Here is a 24,541-nt window from a genome sequence, read left to right on the forward strand (position 1 = left end):
CTCCACTTCCTTCTACTATCCAGAAATAAAGCCAAAATATCACATCTTTATGAGCCAGAGTCTGCACAGTAGTTATTGGGTGATGGAGCCGCTAATAGACACGCTCGACCAATTGCGAGTCAGTCTCGCCGTCGATCACGTTTCACCCAATTTTTATAGCATCAAATAGCTAAAACCAAGATACGAAAAAATTAACACTTAAACTACTTAAAATCTGAGAAACAGTCTTTCATAAGTATTTTGACTTTTATGTTTGATCCATTCATTCACCTATTGGTCATGGGATTTATGAGCTATACTGCAGCCAGTCACCAGGGGGCGATAGAGATGCTGTGGCCTCACTTTTGAGGAGCAGTCATGTTTGTTTGTTTAGTCTATGATTTAATTCAATAATCAATTATTGATTATTAAAGTCACTTTGAAGCAAAAATAGCCAAAATTTGTCAAATTGATGTTTCCTAAGTGGAAAAAAAATTGCATGATTGAGTTTGTGATTATTAGTTTAACAATAAGCAATTTTAAAGACATTATCTTTGAAATTGGAAAATTTCTTTACAGATAAGGACTGAATTGTATGAGTCATCACCATTGTCCACCAGCTAATGGGAAGATTGTATTGAATTTAATGTGTTTAAAGAAACAGTTTTTTTTTTTTTTTTAAGTGGGCTATTCAACCATAATCACATCATTTTTTGATACAAAAACAAATGACATTTTTTTGTCTAGTTGCGAGATATGGACAGAATATTTGAGCAACAAGTGTAACTGCAGTGGGAACAGGTGGATTTGTCTCACTTCACTGACAGAATTTTTTCTTTTCATTTTGTGAACAAAGTCCTCAGGGTTGAATCAGAATCAAAAGAATCTTGATCAATGTTTTACATGTAAGTGCTGTCTCAGGTGCTTTTTATACCCAGAGGAAAAAGTACAGTGCTTGTTTGAAACACTTGAAAAATCTGATTTAAAGTCTCAACTATTGGCAGCTTCAATGTAAAATCAACTAAATATATTCTGCATGGAAAGGTTTCTCTCAACTCACTGTTTGGCTGTGGCCCCCTGCCTCTCTGCATCTCCCTCTGAGTGTGAATAATGGCTGCCGCTGCCTCTTTTGTCTCTTTTGAGAGTGGAAGTATAGGGAATGGGCCTCACCTTCCCTCCTCCTCCTCTTCATCACGCCTGTCCTTTCTAGAGTTGAAAGATAAAAAAAAATGGAGGTATGGTAGTCAATTTCGGCAAGCGACACCACACTGAGGCATCATGACAAGGAGGGGTGTGTGTGTGTGTGTGTGTGTGTGTGTGTCAGAGAGAGAGAGAGAGAGAATGTGTGTTGATTTTGCCTGGCAACAGGTGAAAAGAGGGAGATGAGACTGTCACCACCTCGCTCCTCTTTCTCCACCTGCCCCTCGCTGTCCTTTGCTTGCGTTTGACGAGGGGAGGTTCACTTTGACCCTTCGACTTATAAGTAAACCAGTCGCCTACATAAAAAATGCATGGTGCCACTGTGCAATTAAAAAGGCCTGGGGCTTGATGTTGGTGTCAGTGCTGTGCCTGATGCGTGAACGGCTACAGTTCGTTCGGTTTGTCGCACACGGCCTTTACATGTGTGTTTTGTGTGTTTGTGTGTGAGGAGTGGGCTGTGGATGAGGTTCGCCTGATGTCAGAGGTGGATGTGGGCGTATGAGTCATGCCTCGTGTGGGGTTGACGGCGGTTTGATGACTTTTCCTCCTGGAGCAGATGGTTTCAGTCGCCACGGAGGGGTGAAGTGAGCGCTGCTGCTCATTCAGAGGCGGCTCTCCACGTCTTTTAAAAGTGTGCGAGGCAACTGTGAGAGGCAAATTAAATTGTTCTACGGAGGCTTTTTCACTTCGGCAGGAATAAAATCTCTGGCGGAGAAAGATGCTTTTCAGCGTTCGGAATTAATACGTTTAAACATTTCCACCCCCACCAGTTTCCATAAAGGGATCTTGACGCATCCCTGCTTCACATTGTTTGGACGCAAACCAGGCAAGGCTTGTTTTGCATTTGCTTTGGCACCGGCAGCGTCATCCACTGCCAAAGCAGCTTTTCTGTCCTTAAACGGAGCCACTACACACTTGTATAGCATTTAATTGTGACTGTTTATCATTTAGCTGGCTGAACCCTTGTGATTCAAACTGGGGCATGGTCATGTTGGCATTTAGGCTATCGAAAGGTTAAATAGAGTTGTACTATGGGAAACATATAAACACAGACACCACTTGGGACACTTCTGCCTGTAGATGTGTCAACGCCTCAGCCTGTAAACACATACAAGTGAACTGGGAGCTGTGGTTTGTCTGGATGAGAAGCACTTAAATGTGTATATTTCTCATCCATTTCAACGAGTCATATTTATATTCAAGGCTTTTTGATCTATGTGCAGTAGATAAAAAGTTTGATGTCCGGACGACCAGTAGCAAACAATACTGCCTATGATTATATGTCAATGCAAACTCATTTGAGTAAATACAAATTAAAAAGGATATTATTGGCTCTTTGCCAATTTTTGTGTCCCATGCTTTCCCAACACCTTTGTGGAAGATCATTAATGACTTACTGGAGTACCATTCTGATCTGGTTGTGTGAGCTATTTAAACTTTGATTATTATATATTATTTATTAGGGTCACTGTCTATTATTATCAATACACAATATTTTAATAAATGATTTTATCATATCTATTCTACAAGACACAAACCACTGCTTTGATAAAATCAAAGCAGTGGTGGGAAATGACCTCCTGTCAGAGAAAGACAACATTGAGGTTGCTTTGGGCATTCCTCTATCCCCTTAGGGCAAGTTTACACTGTACACGAATGTGAAGCGAATATCGCAGGTTAAAGTTCACCAAAGATGATCTCCAGGCAAAGCCACGCTGTGGATTTGATTCGCCGCAGGAAAAATGTTTTATTTGCCTCTTCGCTCACACAGATTGGAAGTGAAATGGAGGCATGGGTTCGCCACCGCTATACTCGCTTGAAGTGGGTGAGTAAGGGTCCGTCCATCAATTTTCTTTCACTTATCTGAGATGGGGTCGTGGAGGCAGCGGGCTGAGCAGGATGTTTCAGACGTCCTTCTCTGTAGCTCCTCCTGGGGGGGGTCCTGAGGCATTCCCAGGTGAGATGGGAGATGTAGCCCTCCAGTAAGTTCTGGGTCTACCTCAGGGTCTCATCCTGGTTGGGTGTGCCCGGAAAAACCTCCAATGGAAGGTGCACAGGAGGCGTCTTGATCAGTTGCCTGAATCACCTCAACTGTCCCCTTTCGATGTGAAGGAGCAGCGGCTCTACTCTGAGATCCCTCCAGATGTCCCTATCTCTACGGTTGAGCCAGCCCACCCTGGAGAAAACTAACTTTGTTCTTTAAGTCACCACCCAGAGTTCATGAGCACAGGTTGTCTTCTGTGAACGTAGATCAACTAGTACATCGAAAGCTTTGCCTTGTGGCTCACCTCGCTTTTCACAAAACCAATCAGCAAGGTAATGCAGTAATTCAATTCTCATTAAGAGGGAGGATAACTAAAACAATCACAAACTCTCACAAAGTGTAATATTAATGAAACTGGGACCATATAGCTAATGTTGATGATGGCACATATCAGAGTTTAGTGCAGAGTGAAGAAATTAGGTCCTTGAATAATAAAAGCAGGATTCATCTCAGACTGGCCTACTTTTAAAAAACAGCAAGTTTCTTTACTGGATCTGGAGAGTTTAGTTTGAACAGGCTCCCGAAGGCCTCTGTAGGTGGAGTTGCTTTACGTTTGTGTTAGCACATGGTTAAACTTCCTTTGTCTGTCATGAGAGCAGGTAAAGGAGAGCAGGTTTTCAATTGATAATGTGAGACAGACATTTTTCCATGATGACTGTTTTATTAAGAGATTAATTAAAAAAACAACCATGATCAAATTTTTCTCACTGTCCACAACCAAGAGCCTGTTGTGTCAGAGAAAATCTTTGTGAAGATGAACTTGACACCAAGACTGGATCAGGAACAACAGAAATCACAGCACTGAATGAATATTTCACCATCTAGTCTGCTCTGACTTCAGACTGGGCTGTAATTACATGATTCATCATTCAGCCGTGCATTCTAATATAAACATATCTTATTGTGTGTGTGTGTGTGTGTGTGTGTGTGTGTGTGTGTGTGTGTGTGTGTGTGTGTGTGTGTGTGTGTGTGTGTGTGTGTGTGTGTGTGTGTGTGTGTGTGTGTGTGTGTGTGTGTGTGTGTGGGAATATCTATATACCTGTACATATAAGATATAATAGAACTTTACATCAAGACAATACAGTTGCTTCAAACCAGATACCCTTCAAAACACTTTGACCCAATAGTTTCATCGTCACTTTTATTTGTAAAATATTCACAATATTCATAGACATTGTTGTGGCACCTGCTTCACAGAGGCTCACAGCACTTAACAAACACACAGTTCATTCGGTGCACATGCATCATGCTAGATTCAAAGCCCTTACAATAATCACGGTTCTTTGCACTTGAAGTCAACTTGTCGACACGTTGTGAGAAACAGTTCACGCCGCTTGAGTCTGATTTGGATGTGAGGTTTGTTCGTCCATCAAGGACGACCACGGCGCTCTGTGGTTTCCCCTTCAGGCTCCTTCAGGCTAATAAACTAAACACAAGCTATTAAACCAACTAAACACTGCTCACACAGGGTAAAGCAACACACGTACACACACGCGCGGACTGTAGTAAAAGCTGAATGGCACCACAGTGCACATCGCGGCAGAAGCAGTTATTGTGCAGAGACGAATCCACTGATAAAACTGTTTGATCCTTTTGTCTTCTCTGTAGAAGCTTTTCTTCTAGATTACAGAGCGGTGCTTACGCGTATGATATCTCGTCACATCCAATTTAGATAGCATTAATGCTGAGTAGCTCTAAATTCTATACATGCTAGCTTACAAAGCAGTGCAAAGGTTGGTCCTGTGATACAGTCCGTCCACCTGTTCTCCTCCCACCCATGACACATTACACGACCTTCAAGCCAATACCTTACATTAGCAGGGTGGATGTGGAATCAGGCACTACTCTTTTATTTGTCCACCGCTTCTTCTCCTCCTCTCTCGGTTTGCCTCCGTGTCTACTTGACAAAGTGAAGGGCCTCAGCCGCCACCACTGATCCTTTGCTGCTGTCGAGACTGGTGACCAGTTTGAAGCCCGATCTCAGCGCCAGCATCACCGTCTCCAGTTTCAGACAGTCAAGCGTGCACAAGAATGTGCTGTCCTCCTTCAGGACAAGCCGCGAGCCGGGTTCCGACTTGATGAAGTGCCGGAACTGGATCACGTTGGACGACACCTCAAACTCCTCCGGGAAGCCGTCCAGGCGGCTCTTGGAGATCTGCACCAGCCGCCCCTTCACCTTGTCGATGAAGGTGGGGTCGCTGCAGTACACCTTGAGGCCCTGCGACCTCTCATGGCTGTCCGTCACCTCCAAAAAGGCGGGTTCTTTCTGGGCCGCTCTCTGGCTCTCCCAGTCGACCACCGCTTCCACAAGCTCGCTCAGATGGTAAAAGTTGGCCTCCCGCCGCAGGAGCCCTGCCTCCCGGAAGTCGTCAGGTAGCTGGAGCTCACCAGTTCGCAGGTAGTTGAGCACATGGCGAAAAACTGGACCATCTCTATCGATAAACGGGTTACCCATGGAGTCGGTGTGCTGAACCGCCTTCTTGCCGTTGGCCACCTCTTCCAGAAAGGACCCCTGGTGCTTGGAAAGGGTGGTGCGGTGGGCGGTGTACAGGAACCCCCCTACATTGAGGGTGATGGTGCCTGAGGACGGCTTCTTGAAGCTCTTGCTGGGCTGCAGCAGGTCTGGGTTGATGTGCCTCAGTTCACTCTCCATCCTTCCGAAGTTCCATTCCATTCTCGAGTCAGCGTCTCCAGCCTCGGACCAGCTTCCTCAGAGCTGGTGCCTCTGCATGTGAGTGTGTGAGCAGCACAAACGGAGCCTGTTTGCTCTCTCTCTCTCTCTCTCTCTCTCTCTCTCTCTCTCTCTCTCTCTCTCTTGAATGAGGCTGTGTGAGTGTGTGGTGCTGCCGAGAAAATTAAAAGGTGTTGTCAGCTGTCGTGCAGTGAGAGGGGAATGTGTGTGATGGTGGCTGGGTGAGTCCTGTCTGGCAGAGGAGCTACAGTGAACTGGGAGCTGAAAACAAACTGGCTCTCTGTGCTGCTCGGTGTCCCTCCTCTCTCTCTTTCTTTCTCTCTCTCTCTCTCTCTCTCTCTCTCTCTCTCTCTCTCTCTCTCTCCCCCTTAAGAGTGAGTGGGCAGACAGCGTCACTCGCAGGGAGGAGAGAGATAGGGAATATGTGAGCAAACAACAGAAGAGAGCACAGACTTCAGGAGCTCTTTCTTTTTTGCTCCCTTTCCCTAATTATCTCTGATATAAAAGGTGCAGAGCCGAGCTCTTGCAATTAGCCCACAGACTCACAGACTCACACGCACACACACGTGCGCGCGCCCTCCTGTCACCAGATGGAGGGGGGGTTGCTTCCAGAATTCTCCTGCTGTGAAACTGTCTCAGCTTGTGTGAGTCCAAATGTGAAACTCCTTTTGCAGCCAAATCCATCTGTTTACCACACAGCGCTTCATGTGATCTGGAATCTGTTTGAGAAGGGGTCCAGTTTACTTCAGGGGCGTTTTACTGGCGCGATTTCTCTCCCTCGTCTGACAGGGAGAAGCCGGCTGCCGCTCTTACTTACATAAATGAAAGCAACAGGAAATGCATTTATGTAAATAACCCTGTTTACTCTCATGGAGGCCACCAAGCAGTTCTCTCACTTGTCCATTGATTGGTTGTGTGTGTGTGTGTGTGTTGGTCTTGTGTGTGTGAATTGACCTTGTGGAGGAAATGGACCAATTTCAGTCAACAGTGGTCTGCTCATGAAAGCCGTGTTTTGAACTGGTTTATCCCGTCAGACTGTTGACTTGCTCAGGGAGCTGCATTAAACCCTTTCATTTGGTACGAACGCCTCATACCACCACTGTGTGTATAAATAGAATTCTATATACAATATAAGGAAAGAAACAGGGCTGTAAATGTTATGTAATAGTGCTGTTATAACACAAACATCCGAACACCGACCCCATACGGCCAGAGTCTTTAAAAAGCTATCTTCAGACAAGAAAGACAAAGATGCCGCGGCCTCCTCTGAGTCCTGACCTCAACATCACAGGGTCGAACATCACAGAACGTAAGAAATGTTCATTCTAGACAAATGGCCTCATCTGCCATTCTTGTGTTAGTATTGTTTCATCTCTAGCAGGGGGATGCTCTCTCTGTATCGACAGGGAGTGCCAGTGTCTGGTCATTAGCGACTGTGCAGATACAATCTGTGTATTGAAGCTTCAGCTGCTACATGGTGAGTTCATTATTTATTTTAAACCCATAATGAGTTTTAAGAAAAAGAGCTCGATCGTTCCATCAATTCTTTTCTAGCCAATTCATTTGTTAGATTTCATGTTTGTTCGTGTTTCTATTACGTAACATCTCTTGGAAAATTCCCAAAACAATGAGGGTAGAAGGAGAAAATGTCATCACGTTAAACTAATTATTCTTATCTTCTCATTTTTAAAATACTTTCTCATACACATGCACCAACTCTTGAGCTTATAGCCTGAACACTAAATTTATATTGATGCCTCATTCTGACCCCAACAACAATCCTGCTGCAGAGATATTTCAGTGCCGTTTGTAACCTACTGTAGATGATTTTTTTCTTTTTTTTCCATCAGCAAAGCTTTGCCAGGTAATTTGCATAACGTATTGGAACTTGCACGGGAGACTGGCAATGACGGAATACCTGAGTTGTGTCTGTATTTGTCACTGCAGAGTAGCAGAGACAGTGCACAAGCTGTGCAGGGATATTAACTATGTACTAATGTGATTATTACAGTTTAATCTCCATATTGTTTTTTAAATCAACCTATGAATTATTTAGACAAAACATCAGAAAGTGTCTAATGCATAATGTCAGTCCAGAACCCAAATATTTTCATTTTATTAGCACAGAAAACTAACAAGAACAAAATACTGTAACAACAACTCAATTATCTAAATCCACTGATTGATTAATTCACTGTTTCAGCTGTTAAAAAATCCATAATTCCAGGAGGGGGACTCAGCAGAAGTTTTATTAAAAAACTGCTCCATTTAAATTTAATTAAAGCAGGTTATGGTCGAGGCAGATTTGAAATCCATCTTTAAAAAGCTTTAGGAAAAAACTCCAGAGAAATACCACCCTGCTGCCCAATGATGAATGGAAGCTTTATAACATGTTACCTAACTACAGGCTGGTCAGTACTTTAATTATAAGCCTCAAGCCAACATATCACACTTATCATAATTAATACTAAAGGTCATATCTCACAGAGCAAATAGACGATTGTTCAGCTTTGGCGATTCTTCCATCTGCCATCTTGACATTTTTAAAACCGACTAATCTCTTATTCATCCCTGCCTGTGAATCTCTCCATCACTCTATTAAAAAGCGCCTTTTCATCTCTCACCCAATCCAAGGTCATGAGAAGCCTGGAAACAACATGAGAAAAATCTGGCCTTATCTGTCTCAGCTCTTCGGGCAGGGCGCTGTTCATTCTCTCACTTCGACCACAGCAATGCCTCTCTGGTGGGCCTCCCCTCACACACAGTAAAACCCTTACACGTGGCCCACAATGCAGCAGGGTGTCAAATCACTGTGACACACTGCTGCTCCTTGACCTCCACTGACTGCCTACTGCAGCCAGAATTAAATTCAAGTGACTACTACTCGCCCACAGTGTGACTCCAGGGTCTGTCCCCACCTACTAGAACTCAAACAGTTTAACCCTCCCTCTCGGCCATTACGTCTGGCATTACCATCCCTGCACAGAAGGCAATCACAGCCCAGACTCTTCATGTTTGCCAGTTCTCCAGTGGTGACAAATTACCAAATGCTATCAAAGCAGGGACACCCCTCTCTGTCTTAACAACTCTCTTACGACAGCACCTCTATCACCCAAACCAGCTTAAGTAGCACTTACTGTTAAGTGCAATTCCTTACCTGATCTGCTCAATTTTGTCTTAAGTCCCTTTTCCACTGTTCAAAAAACCCACCATCATCTGGCCTTTGTCTGCATTGGGAATGGATCCAATCTGCATTCACTCCTGGGTCAAATGATTCTGCAGTAGACGAAGAGTATTATTGACTCCGGCTCTGATCGGCAGTGATGGAAACATGACACCCGGGGGATTGCGCTAAGACTCGTTCACACTGCAAGCTCTAGTGCTCGATTCTGAGATGTGAGCGTTTACGGTTTCATTTTTAACTTATTGTGCAGTGGAAGGAGGCGAATGTGGAAGCAGATGATGAGTAGGAGAAGAATGGAGGGAAGGAGAGCTGAGAGTGTAATTATGGCTTTTTGTGGAGCACCGGCTGCTACTTCTGTACAGAGGTGTGTGTGGATGGGGAGTTGGAGGAGGGGTGGGATCGTGACGTGAATGGCTTCAATGAAACAGATTTTATCCCAAATTTCAGGATGTTCAACTACATCTGTTAACGCCCGCCCCTTTGCCTGCGCATAATTATGAAGAATGTTGATCTAGAGTGACTGATATGATTCACATGGCTGTTCAGACTGGGGTCGCATTTCAAAAAATCTGATCTGTATCTGATTTGGAACCACATGTGAAAGTGGCCCAAATCTGATTTGAAAAGATCTGATTCCATGTGATTTGTGTTGTCATTAAGCAATCAGATCTGGGTCACATAAAGGGGGGGGGGGGGGGACAGATTTGGGCCACTTGGGCATGCTGTGTGATCGCTGATGCTGCACCTTTCCAAATGTTAAGATGCTCATTGAATTTCTAGACAAACACAGAAAAGCAAACTCCTCTTCTGGCAATGGGAAAGGAATCAATTACTTTTTTTAGCGGGTTTATGCATGTTTAACAACCTTATACCCTCACGTCTCACACCCAACCGAGTGTGTAGGAGGGAGATTTTAATCTTGAATCTTTATTTTAAGTAAACACTTCTTACTTTTGATAGTACCAGTTTTGTCCCAGATCATAAAACCTACACATGCCTCCAACAAACATTTTCAGAATTTAATTTTAAAAAGTACCACACGTCATGAAAGTCATCTTTAACAATAGAGATGAATCAACGGCTGCTTATCCCTTAAGACAAACTGTGAGCAACAGGTTATCAACCAGTTCCGCGTCAGAGCTGTTGCTGAACGTGGAAGATCGTTGCATAAGGAATGATTGAAGATTTAATTTATGTGGAACACTCAGTATAAACACAGCGACTGCGGTGATGATCTCTCGGTGTGTGTGTGTGTGTGTGTGTGTGTGTGTGTGTGTGTGTGTGTGTGTGTGTGTGTGTGTGTGTGTGTGTGTGTGTGTGTGTGTGTGTGTGTGTGTGTGTGTGTGTGTGTGTGTGTGTGTGTGTGTGTGTGTTTTACTGGAATCCTGCCTTTCTGTTTGTGTGTATTTATCTGGGAGAAGATCCCAGAGTGACAGCTCTCCCTCTCTCCTTGCCTCCGCGGCGATTTTGTAATCATAAGCGATTAGCGGTATCATCATCAACAACACTCAATTGGAATTGCAAACGAGGGCAAGATGCAGCAGAGAGGATTGTGGGAGGGTTGACCTGCTTTCTGCCTCCTGTTCATTAAAACTGGCTCATTGAGGACGGGCGCGATCTTCAAAGTCAGAGAAAATCTGTTGCCTTTTTTTTTTTTTCTCACAACCAGGGAGGTTTGAGTAAAATTTCCCAAAAATGCCAAAAGCGAGGACTCTGCTTTCACCTCTTAGAGGTGGTGAATAATTCATGGAGCTGCTCTAAGAGCTTGTGGTGTTACATAGAGCCACTGACTGCTGTGAAGCTGGCATGGCAACCACTTAAAATAGGGTCTTGTATGAGCTCAGAGCTGTCAATCTTCTGCTTCATCGTGTGTGTGTGTGTGTGTGTGTGTGTGTGTGTGTGTGTGTGTGTGTGTGTGTGTGTGTGTGTGTGTGTGTGTGTGTGTGTGTGTGTGTGTGTGTGTGTGTGTGTGTGTGTGACACATATAGTATCACAGACAAAAAAACACCTAAATATATATTATAAATATTTAAAAAGTTGATTGTAGATTTTACAATTATTTATCTAAACCAAAGTCAAGCCATTGCAAATAAAAAAATATATATATATTGGAAAATATTAATTTATTCTAGATTTTTCTGTGTGAATTACTCAGTTTTGTTCACTTTTTAAGAGAATGTTATGTCTCGCACAAATAAAATGTAGGGTATATATCGAGTTGACATAATAGTATTATAGTAACAATAAATGATCATCAATAAAGTCAAAGATAAAAAAAATCTCACACTGATCAATAAGATTACACTCTGCAGGCTACTAGAATAAACTAGGCTAGGATACTCAGCGGCTCTGTTGTTATGAATATTATATTACAAATTTAAATGAATTAAAATATTCCAGGGGTGAAGAACCATTTTTCGATTAAGGGCCATTTTAATTTTGCAATGTCCTTCGAGGGCCATAATGAATAGGGCGGTGTTTGTTAAGGCAGCTCCACCGTGACAACAAGGCTCCTTCACAGATTCTTCCTTCGCTCACCACTAAACTTACATTGTCTCTGTCAGAAAGCAGACCCTGCTTACTCCGCACGATGGTTTGGCTTTTTTTACGTCAACAAAAAATACAGTAATTGTCCATTTCTCTTGCAGAGCTTGACATCCTGTATCTTCTTTTTTCCTGACGTGATGCTTGTCAGTGATAATGACGTTCGGTTCACACTCACTGTGAAATAACAGGCGTACAGGAGGGACCACTTTTTTCAGTATTTTCTTTCTTTGCCTATCCAAAACCCATGATGCACCATTTTTATAAAACTTTCAAATATAGCCAGTGACTTTGTCCAAGTGAGAAACACACGTAGAGCAGTCCAGTCCGTTATTCATTAAACTGCTCACCAGTTCTCACCGTGTACACATCTCTTTGAAACCTGTTTGTTGCATATGGATGGTGCTCGTTCAAAATAAAAGTGAGTGGGCCGAGTACAGTTACAGACGTCGGAAAATCACTTCAGAGTTAATGAATGGAATCATTAAAGTTCCTTAATGAAGCAGCCTCTGGGCTTGGTAGAGATGAGCTCTAATGGAAAATTATATTTGGAGATTCCCTATGGCGATTTCCCTTCCCTCTCCTATTGTCTCCTTGTTGTCGTCATGTATAGAAAAGGCTCTGTCACTAAACGACTGTATGTGTGTGTTTGTGTGCAGGAGAAAGAAGCAGAAACGTCTTAAGAATCGATCTCACTCTTTTTGTTTACTCTGTACGCCTTAAGACATTTTGTGTGTGTGCATACATTTGTATTTTTTTCAAACTGGCCCCAAATGTGATATTCACTCCTACAGATGGATGCAGACACTCGGTGTTGACGTATCAATACATCCGTCTGCTCCAGCAGCCATTAGAGCTGCATTGAGGATAGCCGTGAAGATTTAGCTTCACACAGCTTCACCTGTTCCGTGGCATCGTCCAGGCTGGAGCAGCTGTCATTATATGGCGGGCAGCGGCTATTTATAGCAGCTGTATCATTAACTCATCACATGTACCTGTAAACCATCATTAGCAGCGGCATCAGAAAGATAATGATGCAGTTCACATTGCTCGTGTCACAAAAGTCTTTCGACAGGCTTCACTTAAAGGTATAAAATGAAAGGTTCCCTAAAAAGCTCACATAAAATGAAGCCTTTATTTCGAATAAGTAGAAAATCACACAAAAAGGAATTAATCAAAGTTGTTGTGTTTGTAAATGCATCTCGATTTTCGATGATACTTTCAGTTGAAATGAGCAGGTTGACAAGCAGAGCTTCTACATCCTGGGATTTTTCTATCACACACTGTTGTAGCTTGCCCAAGGACACTTCAGCATGCAGACTGGGGGAGCCAAGAATCGGACCACCGACCTCATGGTTAGTGGACGATCCGCTCTACCCCAACTGCCCTAAAGACCTGATCACAGTATTAAGTGGTGCAGGGCAAATAATTCTCATCAAAATAATAATCCTGAGTTGCTTGGTCGTGTAATGACTGAGCTGGAATCTGTTTACCGGTGTTTCACAAAGTTGGAAATTTGAAGAGGAAAAGTTGCTTCACATAAATACTTTTATTTCTTCAAACACATCTTCTTTTCCCATAAACTCTGTAATTTCATTTCATGAAGTACTTCACATTTTTCCGCCTTTCTATTTTTTTTTTTAAGATTAAGAGAAGAAACATCAAACACAGCTTCTCTTCAAATCCACTATCAAGTCTTGTTTTTCAGTTAATATTTAGTCCACATGGACACAAAAAAATGTGTGGGAACACAGATGTTTACACAGAGCCTGGTGCACACCCTCAGAGGACGTGCGTGTGCTGCAGAGCCTGTGACACTGGCTCGACTCATTCACATGAGATCCTGGTGCCTCTATTTTCTTTCTCCTGGCATTTTGTTCACCGTTGTACAACCGTTATATATAAAAGTGAGCTCATCTAGCTCAGTCTCTGAATGGGACAATACTTGTTTTATTTATAAGATTGTTACCAAATGCCAAATCTAACCAAAGTAGCGCTTGAGCAGAACAGATTTCCCCTGTGAGCGAATCCACTGAAGGTGATTTTGATTTAATTAATGCAAATTGCCGCAAAATTCTGCAGGTTTAAATGACGGTCAACAGTCCTGTAGTATTTGTATTATACCAATTTTCCTCAGTCAAGTAGTAGTAGTTTTGTATTCTTTTGCCTTTTTGTGTGTACATCATTTATACATGAGAACTAATATCACCTCAATCACGGCAGCGTAACCAGGAGGTCGTCAGGCTTCAGTCGGATTCCAGTGGAGATGAGAGGTGGGAGAGCGTTGTTTTTGAGGAGCGTTGAAATCGTCCAAAGAGTCTTATTGGAGTGGGGTCTCAGAGCAGAGAGAGAGAGCTGGGGGGGGGGGGGGGGTCACACGAGTAGCCTGAGGCACACAACAGAAGCAGCAAGTGCAGTGAGTCATAAGTTTAGTAAACCTTGGAAAACAAGACTGTTAGGCTGCGGTAGTTTTACAGAATTGAGCAGCAGTGTCCATGTTGCATGGATAAAGGACTTTAATGTATTTGTACATATTGCTCTAGCTGCAGTTTACATGTATGAAGCACTCTGTGTGTGTGTGTGTGTGTGTGTGTGTGTGTGTGTGTGTTTGTGACGGGTGCACGCTGAAGCACATATGAGGAGGGAGCTGATCCAGAGACAGAAAAGGAGGATGGACGCCTGGTGGGCGGCAAAAGCTGTTTTCTTGTGTTTAACATGAGGAAGGTCAGAGCTTTGAGGAACGGGCCTCGAAGCAGATGGAGGTAAGAGATGAGCGTGAGGGGGTGGACGAGTGACCTGTCTCTCTCTCTCACCCTCTCTCTCTCTCTTTCCCTCTCCCTTTGCCGTCTTCACTAGCCCGTTTCTCAATTCACGCTACTCCTAAAGAATTAACTATATGCAGTGCTTTTACATGTCTTTCCAACTACGTATTCATGTTTTCCTGACTCTACTTTAGCAGAGAGCAGTAAATGAGTGAAATTTTACAGAGATAAAAAGAACACAGTCACTATAGGAACCTTGCACACTTCATTTCAAGAGTATAAAGACGTTGCATTGTCTTGTTTCACGTGTTAGCAGTGTTCTACATGCATCAGTGTGATAAGAACTACCTTGACTGACAGAAACGGTCATATCCCATCCGCTAACGTGGAGGAGGTGGCCTATACTGCAGTCAGCCTGTAGTGGGCGATCACTTCTCCAGAGCAGTCATGTCGTCCATCTTTATATACGATCTATGGTTTTTGACAAAGCAGAAGAAAGTGTTGGATAAAGAAAGATGATGCGATGACTTATCATCTGACAGACGAGTAGTAACCTCTCGTGCAGCCTCAGTTGAAGAATTAGGATATTGACTATCTGCTAAAGGTGTGACCCACAGCATCGATCCAACACTTAAGAGTTGCATAGTGAAGCCAACATGCAGGAGACTACTATTTATCTCAAGTGTTCCTCCCACACACAGAAGCCTTGAGCTACATTTTCTGTGGTCAGTCTTCAACCCATGCAGGTCTTCTCTCTCTCTCTCTCTCTCTCTCTCTCTCTCTCTCTGTCTCTCTGTCTCTCTCTGTCCATGATTAGAAAAACTCATCTCTCCTACATCCAGTGTGTCTGTGGGTCCTGGAGTGAGGAAACAGAAAGACCTGAATGGAAGGAGGGAAGCAGTATTTATTATGGCCTTGACCCTGTTGTTTCGCAGCTGCCACACAACAGGGCCGTTGGGGTATAGGATGCTCAGTACTCCCCCTGCATGTGTGCGCACATGTTGCTTGTGTGTGGGTGTGTTTTTTTTAGACATGTTGCTGGCAAGTGCTCTGACACTCTTCAGCCAATGATTGCATGTAATTGCATCCATTTGTGGGAGAAAGGCGAAGATGAACATTAGAGAGAGATCCGTGACACCAACTGCAAAGTGTCCGTTGACTCAAGATTGAAGCTGACTTTTTTTTTTGTTGTTGTTGCGTGACACGTGATGTCAGGTGGCATGCGATGGTTACTATGGTGACCATGGCTGGCGCCTCTGCTTTTGTTCAGCTTTGATAATCACTGAATACGTCAAGGCTGGAAACATTCTCCATCTTCCTTCAACAATGAAGTGATCCGGCTGACGCGAACCACCTGTGGAGCCACAGCCTGATACTGCACTTGTTTTCCTCTGTGGCCACATAGGGCTGCTTTAATGTCCTAAACCTATTCAATACACAGAACACTGTTGTACTGGGTGACACGTTCCTTCATTAGAAGAATCATTGGAGTTTATATTGGGTCAGTATCTCTTACGTTTACCTTCTGCTCCTGGGAAGAAAATATCCCCCAACAGATTTACCATGTCCTCCTCCTGTTTGATTCATTTTTTCTGTTTTAGGGAAAAAAGCCTTTTATAAAACCGTATCTATATATTTGTCATTGGCATCTTAAGTAAGAAACAGACATAGATATAAAAAATGAACTACCTAAAATGACCGAAACCATCTTTGAGAAAAATGTAATTGACGTGTACTTGTCCCATCTACGAACATGGAGAAGGCGAGTTTATGAGATGGAGATGCTTTGGCTTCATTTTTTGGGGGACTGTGATGTCGTCCATCTTTATATACAATCTATGGTGGGAACCAGTGGGCTTAGGGTTTTTATATTTTCATGGGATTTGTCGACGATGAGAACAGTGTAAAAAAAATGTGAGTAGTATTGTCCTTACAAGATTTAATTCAGTCCTTTAAAATCATTTTTAACTTCATACTGCTACAAATTTTCTTTGCTCGCATAACAACTCAAAAACAAAAAACATTTCACCAATACCAGTGAGTCTAAGAACAGTGAAACAGCAACATCCCTCCATAAACTAGGTTGTGAATTTACATAATTAATAGCACAATAATAAAAAAGGCCCTCGGAGCCGTGCAGTACAGTGAAGTGTGTGTTTGGGATTTATTCTCCCAAACAAACAACACTCTCAGAACTGGGTCAACGCACAGTGTGTTCACTGTGGAGCTGATTAACAAGAGAAACACAAAACAACACGTTTTATCTGATGTTGTAGTTTGTAGTCAGAATCAATTACTCTAATATATTTTCAAACAAACATGTAAGCTACTCAATAATTTCAACACAATTTAATTATTCCATTAATCAATAAATAGTGATTTTTACATGTTCAAACTCAATAAATGCGGACTTAAATAATTGATGATTATAAAATCGCTCTGCTGCCGGAATAAACGGCTCCTGTGACTCGGTGTGAATTTATAGCAACTGTGCTTTGATTGGCCGGAAAAGAGGTTTGTTCATGCAGAAAAATATCCTTTCTTTTTTACAGTTTGTAATGTCATGTGGGAGGACGTCAATTAAATGTTAATGTGCGCCCCTCGTTATTATCTGCACAATACGTGACATCATCAGCGGAAAAACAGACCGAGGAACAAAAGATGCTGCGGAGCGTTTAGAGGCCGACTCAATGGTGGTCCTGCTGCGTCTCCGTCATCAGAGACTGACGTCACTGCAGGTGACGCCGCGGAGGGAGAGATGTTTTATCCTCCAGTCTTTTCTTTGCATCTCAGCCCCCGCATTTCAAGTGGGATGGACTGAGACAATAGGGAAAAAGGATGTGAGTGAGAGGCAGTGTAGTGACGAGGGAGGGAATTGGCCTGTGACTATTGGTTCATACACACCTGGGGATCTTCTGTTCTATGGGAGAATGTTAAAATACAATAGAAATAAAAGCAGTTTTAATGTTGAGGTTTGATGGTGTCTGGTGTGTGTGAACTCTCATTGAGCTTCTCTCTCATTTTCTCTTTCTGCTTTCGTCTTGTTTTCCACTGCTGGGTCTGAAATGTTGCGGCTTCTCTAAACTTTTTTGCCGATGCCAAATCGTACAACAATAGACAATAGACAGAGCCGTTGCCAATATGACGCCAACGCTCACCAACTGGACTCCTGGACAGTCGATTTCAAATAAAAAGAATAAACAATGAAATGAAAGTGCCCGGCGGTAACGACTGGAGAGGACCAGCGGAGTCATCAGAGGGTTTAGCACAGAAGGTCAATGCTTCTTTTTGAAAGAACAGCTTGAAACATAAAGGCAGCAAATGAAAAGAATGTTCAAAGTGAATCAGCTGAAAATGTGGAGCTGTGAGTTGTGACTGGGTTATAAAAAGCCTGACTCATTCATATCTAGTTCGAGGTTGAGATCTATTGATTTAATGCTTTTTATGTATTAATAACCAGGATCATATTATTTAGAGACCTGAAAAATATTGCTATAAAAATACCATCATATTTGTGAAGTTTTTTGCTCTTCACATTTTAATGACGTTGAGATTTAAAGCCATCGCGAATTTCAAGTCTCAATAAAACCGATACCGCTCGACTTTTTTATGCCTCTGCACAACTGGCATAATGTTTTCGGGTTGTCAGCCCCTCCGTCTCATTTTTGCGGACATGACATCTCAAGAACGCCTTCAGGGAATTTCTTCCAATTTGGTACAAATGTTCACTGGGACTCAAAGGTGAACTGAATAGATTTTGGTGGTCAAAAGCTAAAGGTTCTCTCAAAGCTTGTTTTTTCCCGCTGTGAACGCCTTATCTTGAGAACGCCACGAGAAAATCCTTACAAATTTGGCACAAATTTCACTTAGACTCACGGATTAACAGATTGGATTTAGTTTGGTCTTTTCAACACAAACTGTGTGTGTGGGGTTGTGGGTGTTCGTGTTCTTGCACAGCTATCTTTGTGAGGACCAGTTTGAGTTTACAAACTACGGAGTGAGTACATTTTGGGAAAGTGAGGACCTTTTGTCACTTTGTGAACCCCCTTTAATGGACTGTTTGGGGGTTAAGACTTGGTTTTAGGGTAAGAATTAGGTTTGGTTAGGGTAAGGGGCTAGGGAATGCATTAGGTCAATGAGTGTCCTCACTAAGACAGCTGTACAAACGTGTGTGTGTGATTGAACAGCTGACTCACTGTCTTGTGTTGTAGATGGAATCAGTCTGGAGGGCATGGTGGTGCACAGAGCTGAATGCAGACCAGTCGTCAATGACAACTACATGAAGCTGAAGAAGTGAGTCAACTTTTATTGTTTTGTCTCTTTAATCTGTTAAATCTAAAATATCAGCTTGACTGAATGTTCCCTCGAACAACAATAAAGTCTAAAGTGGAAATTTTCGAGATGCTCCTGACAATAACATGCATTTTTTTAAATTCCACCACAGTAAATGAGCAGACAGATGAATTATTCATCAAATGTGGGGAATAAAAACACAAATGCACAACAGGGCAGCATTTGTTCTTTTAAACTGTGCTGTTGAAGTTGAGTCTTTCACCTCCGGACGACACACTCTTCAAGTGTTGTGAATTAATTCCAGCAGGAGCAGACGAGTTGTGATGGGTTGACTGCTACTGTTTGTACACCAAACACTCGAGTCCACTCAAACTAAAACCTGCTCTTTCTCTTCTGTATTGAAATCTGTTATTCCAGCCTGAGTTAGTGGACCTTATCGCTATAGCAACAGCATCACTGTGGCAGATGAACCCCTACAATACAACCAGAGGCCAGCACACACAGTTGTTTTTTGTGTGTGAGACCATTTCACCCACTAATACATTACAGGAAAGATGTTTAAAGATAGGCGATGCGAAAAGTTCTTTCCTCACAGAGATTCTTCTGTGACCATGTTACATCATCCGCCCTCAAACCACGGAGCGTCTGTGCAGATCGGAGCCGCTCAGATTCCACTGAGACGTGATATTTGTCTGCTGTAGAGTAAAGTACACACTGAACTTCGATTGGTCCAGTTGTGTTTCATCTCAGACTCCACAAAGAGAAATCTTACATTTGCTCTCCAGTTTTAAAATCTTACATTTGGACAAAAATTAAGTCCCCACATCGTGGGTCAGGTAAAGACATGTCTAAGGTTACATTTAGGTTAAGGTTTGAGATAAACATTCTTTATGGTTGTTACCAGGGGCATATTTATAAAAAAATACAAATAGATTGCCTTGTAAAAATCAGGATTGGTTAAATAAATTAGGCGAGGTCGGGTTAGGTTTAGGTTAATAGACCTCATGGGGACCAAGGCCCAATCCCAATTAAGCAAAACTTTATTTCTGAGGTCATGGTTAAGTTTGGGAGACAAACTACGCTGCCCCAGGCTGTCTACAATGAATGAAAGTCAATGTGAATTCCTTATAAGGATAGCTACGCAAGCATGTGTGTGAGAAAACCTTAAGTTTTAATAGAAACCTCACCACAGGTTTGTATTGTAGATGTAGTGAGTATATGAATCATCAGAATTCATTCCCAGAATTCTAATCTGAACATCCTTCAAGATACATAATTCAAATCATATGTATGTGTTAACTTGAGACGTGTGTTTTATTAATGAATATGACCAGTTTAGATTTAGTTAATTCACATACAATATGGAGGATGAAATATGACTCATCTACATATAAACAAGAGAAAAAAGCAATTGTCTCTAATGCATCACCACTAACAGCTTTACTAACATGATCTCTACTCTTGTATCCGACCATTGATCTAAATCATTTGTTCAATGAGCCCGGTCAAGATGAATGACAGTCGACAGAAAATAAATAGAAAGCAGCTGACAATAGAAAGATGTTAGTTTAACCTCAGGATGCAGACAGATGCTCTGAGGCAACCGTGGCAACAGGCACATCTGTCTGTGTGAATCATGAATCATGTAGATCACAGACATGATGGCAAACTGTGTGTGTGTGTGTGTGTGTGTGTGTGTGTGTGTGTGTGTGTGTGTGTGTGTGTGTGTGTGTGTGTGTGTGTGTGTGTGTGTGTGTGTGTGTGTGTGTGTGTGTGTGTGTGTGTGTGTGTGTGTCAGGTTGCAGCTCAAAGAGTCCACCAAGCCTCAGCGTTTATCACAGCAGCTCGAGAAAGCCATCACCACTGTCTTCAAGCCTGTGGCCAACCACGATTTCAATGTGAGTACTATTAACAGCAGTGTGTTTGTATTTAGCTTTGTGAGGACCTGACAGAGTGTGGACGTTTTGTCTGGTCCTCACTGTTTCAAAGAACTGTTGGCGGGTTAAGACTTGATTTTTAGGGTTATTAGGTCAAAACACCAGGTACACAAGTGATGATGTGTCTCTAACATCTGCAGGTGGTTGGTAACTTATCATGAAACTAGCACAGAAGGCCGGACACGATAACTATTTTTGTTGGAGGATATATTGTCCCAATGGCGATAAGCGGTAATATTGTAATTTCAAGACCTTTTTGTGCCCCACAGTGTCAGCGTCCAGATTTCAATGTGTATGTAGAAAGTCCGTTTCAGTCTCAACCATAAGAAACACAAACACAACAAAAAGATATTTTCTCAACAACTCAGGAAAGTAAACAGGAAGAGAAGCGTCCGTGTCCCAGTTCAACAGTAGTTTCTATGTGTTCAGGTTTCTCACCGTACTGTGGATGGTCAAGTCGGTCGATTAGTCGGCCATCCGGCGTCGGTCTTTAACTCCACCAAGGCCGGCAGCAGGTCTACAGGCCTCATATTCTGTGTTAGATGTCACACAACTGTCTGAATCACCTCCTGCACAGTGTTGTTTAATAAAATGTGATCCTTCTGCACCATCAGTGGCATAAAAGCTTTAGCTTCTGCACGTCCCCATGTTTTTCATCTTTATCCAAAAGGGCACTTCAGTTTTTCCACATCAATTTCAGTTTCTTTGTATTTTTCCACCTCTTCTTTTTCTCCTCTACAAAACAACTATGAATAAATTAGTTGACAAAATAAAGAGCAGATTAATCAATAATGAAAACAAGCCTTACTTACAGTCTTAATAAAGATTGCCGTGGTTTGGAAAGGAAGAAAAAACAACATTGATAACATCATAGTGATGCCTTCATGGTTTCTGTGGCCGGCCTTGGGGACCACTTGTTTTCAGCAGAAAGAAAAGCTTGTGTAACAAAGTGGAGGTGGAGTTTGAAGGACTTGAGCCTCAACAAGGCCTCATGGGAAACGTAGGATCCAGTTCTTAAACTAAAAGTCAGGATATCTCAACGTTAACCTCAGAGATTTTACTCAACTTTTTACAGTCCCAACAATTAAGTCCACTTCGTCAAAAAATAAAATATAAAAGCCAATTTATAAACATGATATTAACTAAATACTTATTTCATGGGAAGGAATGAGCGTTGGAGTCAGAACTTCACATGTAGTCATATCCACAGACATAAATATCGACTGAACCCACAAACCTGTTTATTCTCAGTTGGAGTATGAGAAGAAGAAGAAGACGGAGGGGAAGATGGTGAGAGCAGAGCGACAGGTCGTGTTGGACATGCTCTTCTCCGCCTTCGAGAGGCACCAGTATTACAACATTAAGGACCTGGTGGACATCACCAGACAACCTGTGGTGAGTGAGCAGCACACACACACATTCACAAAACACACACACACAACAATACAACAGAACAAAAAATAAAAACAATACACCTGCCCACTATCCACCTTGCTTTGTTAAATTTGAACAAAACGCCCACGGCATGATGTTCATGCCTGCTCACACTATCTGTTGTGGCTGAATTTTGGGCCAACATGCACACACACACACACAGAGATAAATCAATACGGTGCCGTGGATTGGTTCCAGCTTGCGGAGAACAGCGATGTGTAGGTGCTGATGAGACCTCGAGGTCCTCCTCTCCCTCCCTGATTGCCTCTGATTGCGTAACGGCTGAGTAGGAGTCAAACGCTGCAAAACACTCCACGCCACCACTTCTCTCCTGAAGCACTTGGCTAACACTCAAATTAACCAAACTAAAGTAACAGAGTAGTCCATTATGAAAAGTCTTGAAACGCAGAGCACCCTTATTCATTAGGCAGAGCCGACTGATCTCCGTAAGCTCAACAGAGGCACCTGGTGGTCGTTGGAGAGTATAGTCTCTCACAAATGGCACGACTGAGTTGTCTGCTCCTCATGTAATGACAGAATGTCTTCCACATTCATTCATGTTCATTAAAACCAAACTAAGAAACAAAGGGTCTGTGCAGATGTAAATGTGAAGTAGTTGGGTGGATGAACAGAAGCAGAGTCACAGGGAAATTTAAATGGATATAAAACGGCTCAACACACTGAGGGAATATGTGTTTTTGACATTTTTGTAATTAAATTCTCTCCTCTCAGACGTACCTGAAAGAGATCATGAGGGAAATTGGGACGTACAACAGCAAGGGAGCTCACAAAAGCACCTGGGAGCTGAAGCCGGAGTACCGACACTACCAGTCGGCCGAGGAAGAGGAGACGGAGGCCGCCTAGTTCCAGGAGGAACCTCAGTCTGACACCACCTGCTACGAGAGGTTGAGGAATTCAGGGACTTCCAAACGTAAATCCTCTTTATCAGACATGCAGCTAGAATGTGTGTTTTGAAGTTTCTTGGCAGTTGAGGAATGTGCAATCAGTTGCTGTGTGGAAGAATAATATACAAATGCAGATATAAAATGTAGAAGGCAAAAACAGTGACATTTTCCTTTTTCATAATCCCAGGATGAATGTTTAATCTTTTTTGTATGTTGTATAATTCTATAGACATTTTGTGTCTGAGCAGGCCGCTGGATGGACTGTTAGGTTATATTTAATTTGTATGTGGGAACATTAATGTGACTGAAAATCTGTTCCGTGCTGAACTTTTCTTTTGCTTCATGAATAAATGTCACTGAACCTTCACATCTGTCCTACTTTTATTTCCCTGAACAGTCACACTTCAGCAGAAGCACAAGTGGAGATAATGACAATCATGTTTTTAGTGAAAAAAAAAAAATCCTCTTTTCATTACGTGCACCTCCCGGTTTGTATGATGTAATGATTTAGAAAAGTAGAGTGACACACAGTAGAGCTCAGACCTCTGCCTCTGAACCAAATCTGTCATGTGGACAAAGTTCTAAAACTAGTGAAGATACATAAAACTGTTGCTTCTAAGGTGAATTATTATCTAGGAAATCAGTGGAAAATGTCAAAACAAAACCTCACAAGGATAAAAAAGTTCTGTGGAAATGTGGCGATGCTGAATCCAACAATATTCCTTTACAGATGGTGGTGAAGGGAAGAATCTGCAGTTTGATCAGTTCACGGATGTAAAACAGCAGTAATTTATTGGTCAGGCAGCAGCTGTAGTTGACAGTCGGAGGTTTTTTTTCCCCTCTTGTGGCTTCAGTGAGAACAACAGGAACATGTGTGTTTGTGTATTTCAGAAAATAAAGACATCATCTCCTGTCGAAACGTTTCAGCTGCAGCAGTGAATCAAAGACCGAAGAGCAACGCGGCTCGAAACCCTTTTCCCTGTCCCGGTGCACATTTCTAGTAGTGTTACTATGGCAACCGTGGCAACAGCATTTAACTGTGTTTACAGTGAATCACAGAGGAGAGAAACCTGCTGGAATTTAAACATGGAGCGTCTCACACACTCTAAACACTTGTCAGTTTGATCAGGTTTATTTTATTTATTTATTTGACCTTAAAATTAACACTGTTTAGATAACAAAACATTATTGTGGAAACACATTCAGGCAGTAAAGAGATTTGTATTTTTCTACCAAAACAAAAAGATCCATATTTGAATTTTATAGGATGATTCTGGAAACTTCACTGGCCTCCACTTGAGAGCCACTATCAATGAATTATTTTTTCAATGAAATGAATATTGTGTTTCTTCCAAGCTGAACCAGCTCCTCTCCACATTCATTCTTTAAAGTAATATTCATAGTATTTCTCATTACACTTTATTTTGAAAGATGCACATTTTTTGCAGCAGAATCAGCTTTGTTTCATTATATTAATAATTATACATGTGCTATTTTCATTTAATGAGCCATTTATTGGAAGACAGTTCAGTGAGGAGACTTCATGTGAAGAATGGACAAACTCACT

At 42.3% G+C, this 24,541-nt stretch overlaps 2 protein-coding genes across 3 annotated transcripts in view; one reads left to right on the plus strand and one right to left on the minus strand.

Moving 5' to 3' along the window:
• Positions 1 to 23,341, plus strand: part of LOC117754677 (general transcription factor IIF subunit 2-like) — a 33,998-nt gene extending 10,657 nt beyond the window's left edge. The window contains exons 5-8 of the mRNA XM_034573762.1: positions 18,617 to 18,698; positions 20,497 to 20,596; positions 21,887 to 22,030; positions 22,802 to 23,341. Coding sequence (XP_034429653.1) covers positions 18,617 to 18,698; positions 20,497 to 20,596; positions 21,887 to 22,030; positions 22,802 to 22,933 — 458 coding nt within the window. The 3' untranslated portion in view covers positions 22,934 to 23,341. The remainder of the gene's footprint in view (positions 1 to 18,616; positions 18,699 to 20,496; positions 20,597 to 21,886; positions 22,031 to 22,801) is intronic.
• kctd4 (potassium channel tetramerization domain containing 4) lies at positions 4,351 to 6,221 on the minus strand. 2 transcript variants are annotated; one of them, XM_034573761.1, is made up of 2 exons: positions 6,024 to 6,221; positions 4,351 to 5,985 (listed from the first exon to the last, which is right to left on the minus strand). In XM_034573761.1, the coding sequence occupies exon 2, from the start codon at positions 5,895 to 5,897 to the stop codon at positions 5,121 to 5,123; it is 777 nt and encodes a 258-aa protein (XP_034429652.1). In that variant the 5' UTR covers positions 5,898 to 5,985; positions 6,024 to 6,221; the 3' UTR covers positions 4,351 to 5,120. The 2 variants fall into 2 exon arrangements, with proteins under 2 accessions (XP_034429652.1, XP_034429651.1); XM_034573760.1 differs by having other exon boundaries at positions 6,018 to 6,221.
• Positions 23,342 to 24,541: the final 1,200 nt, after the last annotated feature.

This window comes from Hippoglossus hippoglossus, chromosome 21 (genome assembly GCF_009819705.1).
Source record: "Hippoglossus hippoglossus isolate fHipHip1 chromosome 21, fHipHip1.pri, whole genome shotgun sequence".
Lineage (NCBI taxonomy): Eukaryota > Metazoa > Chordata > Actinopteri > Pleuronectiformes > Pleuronectidae > Hippoglossus > Hippoglossus hippoglossus.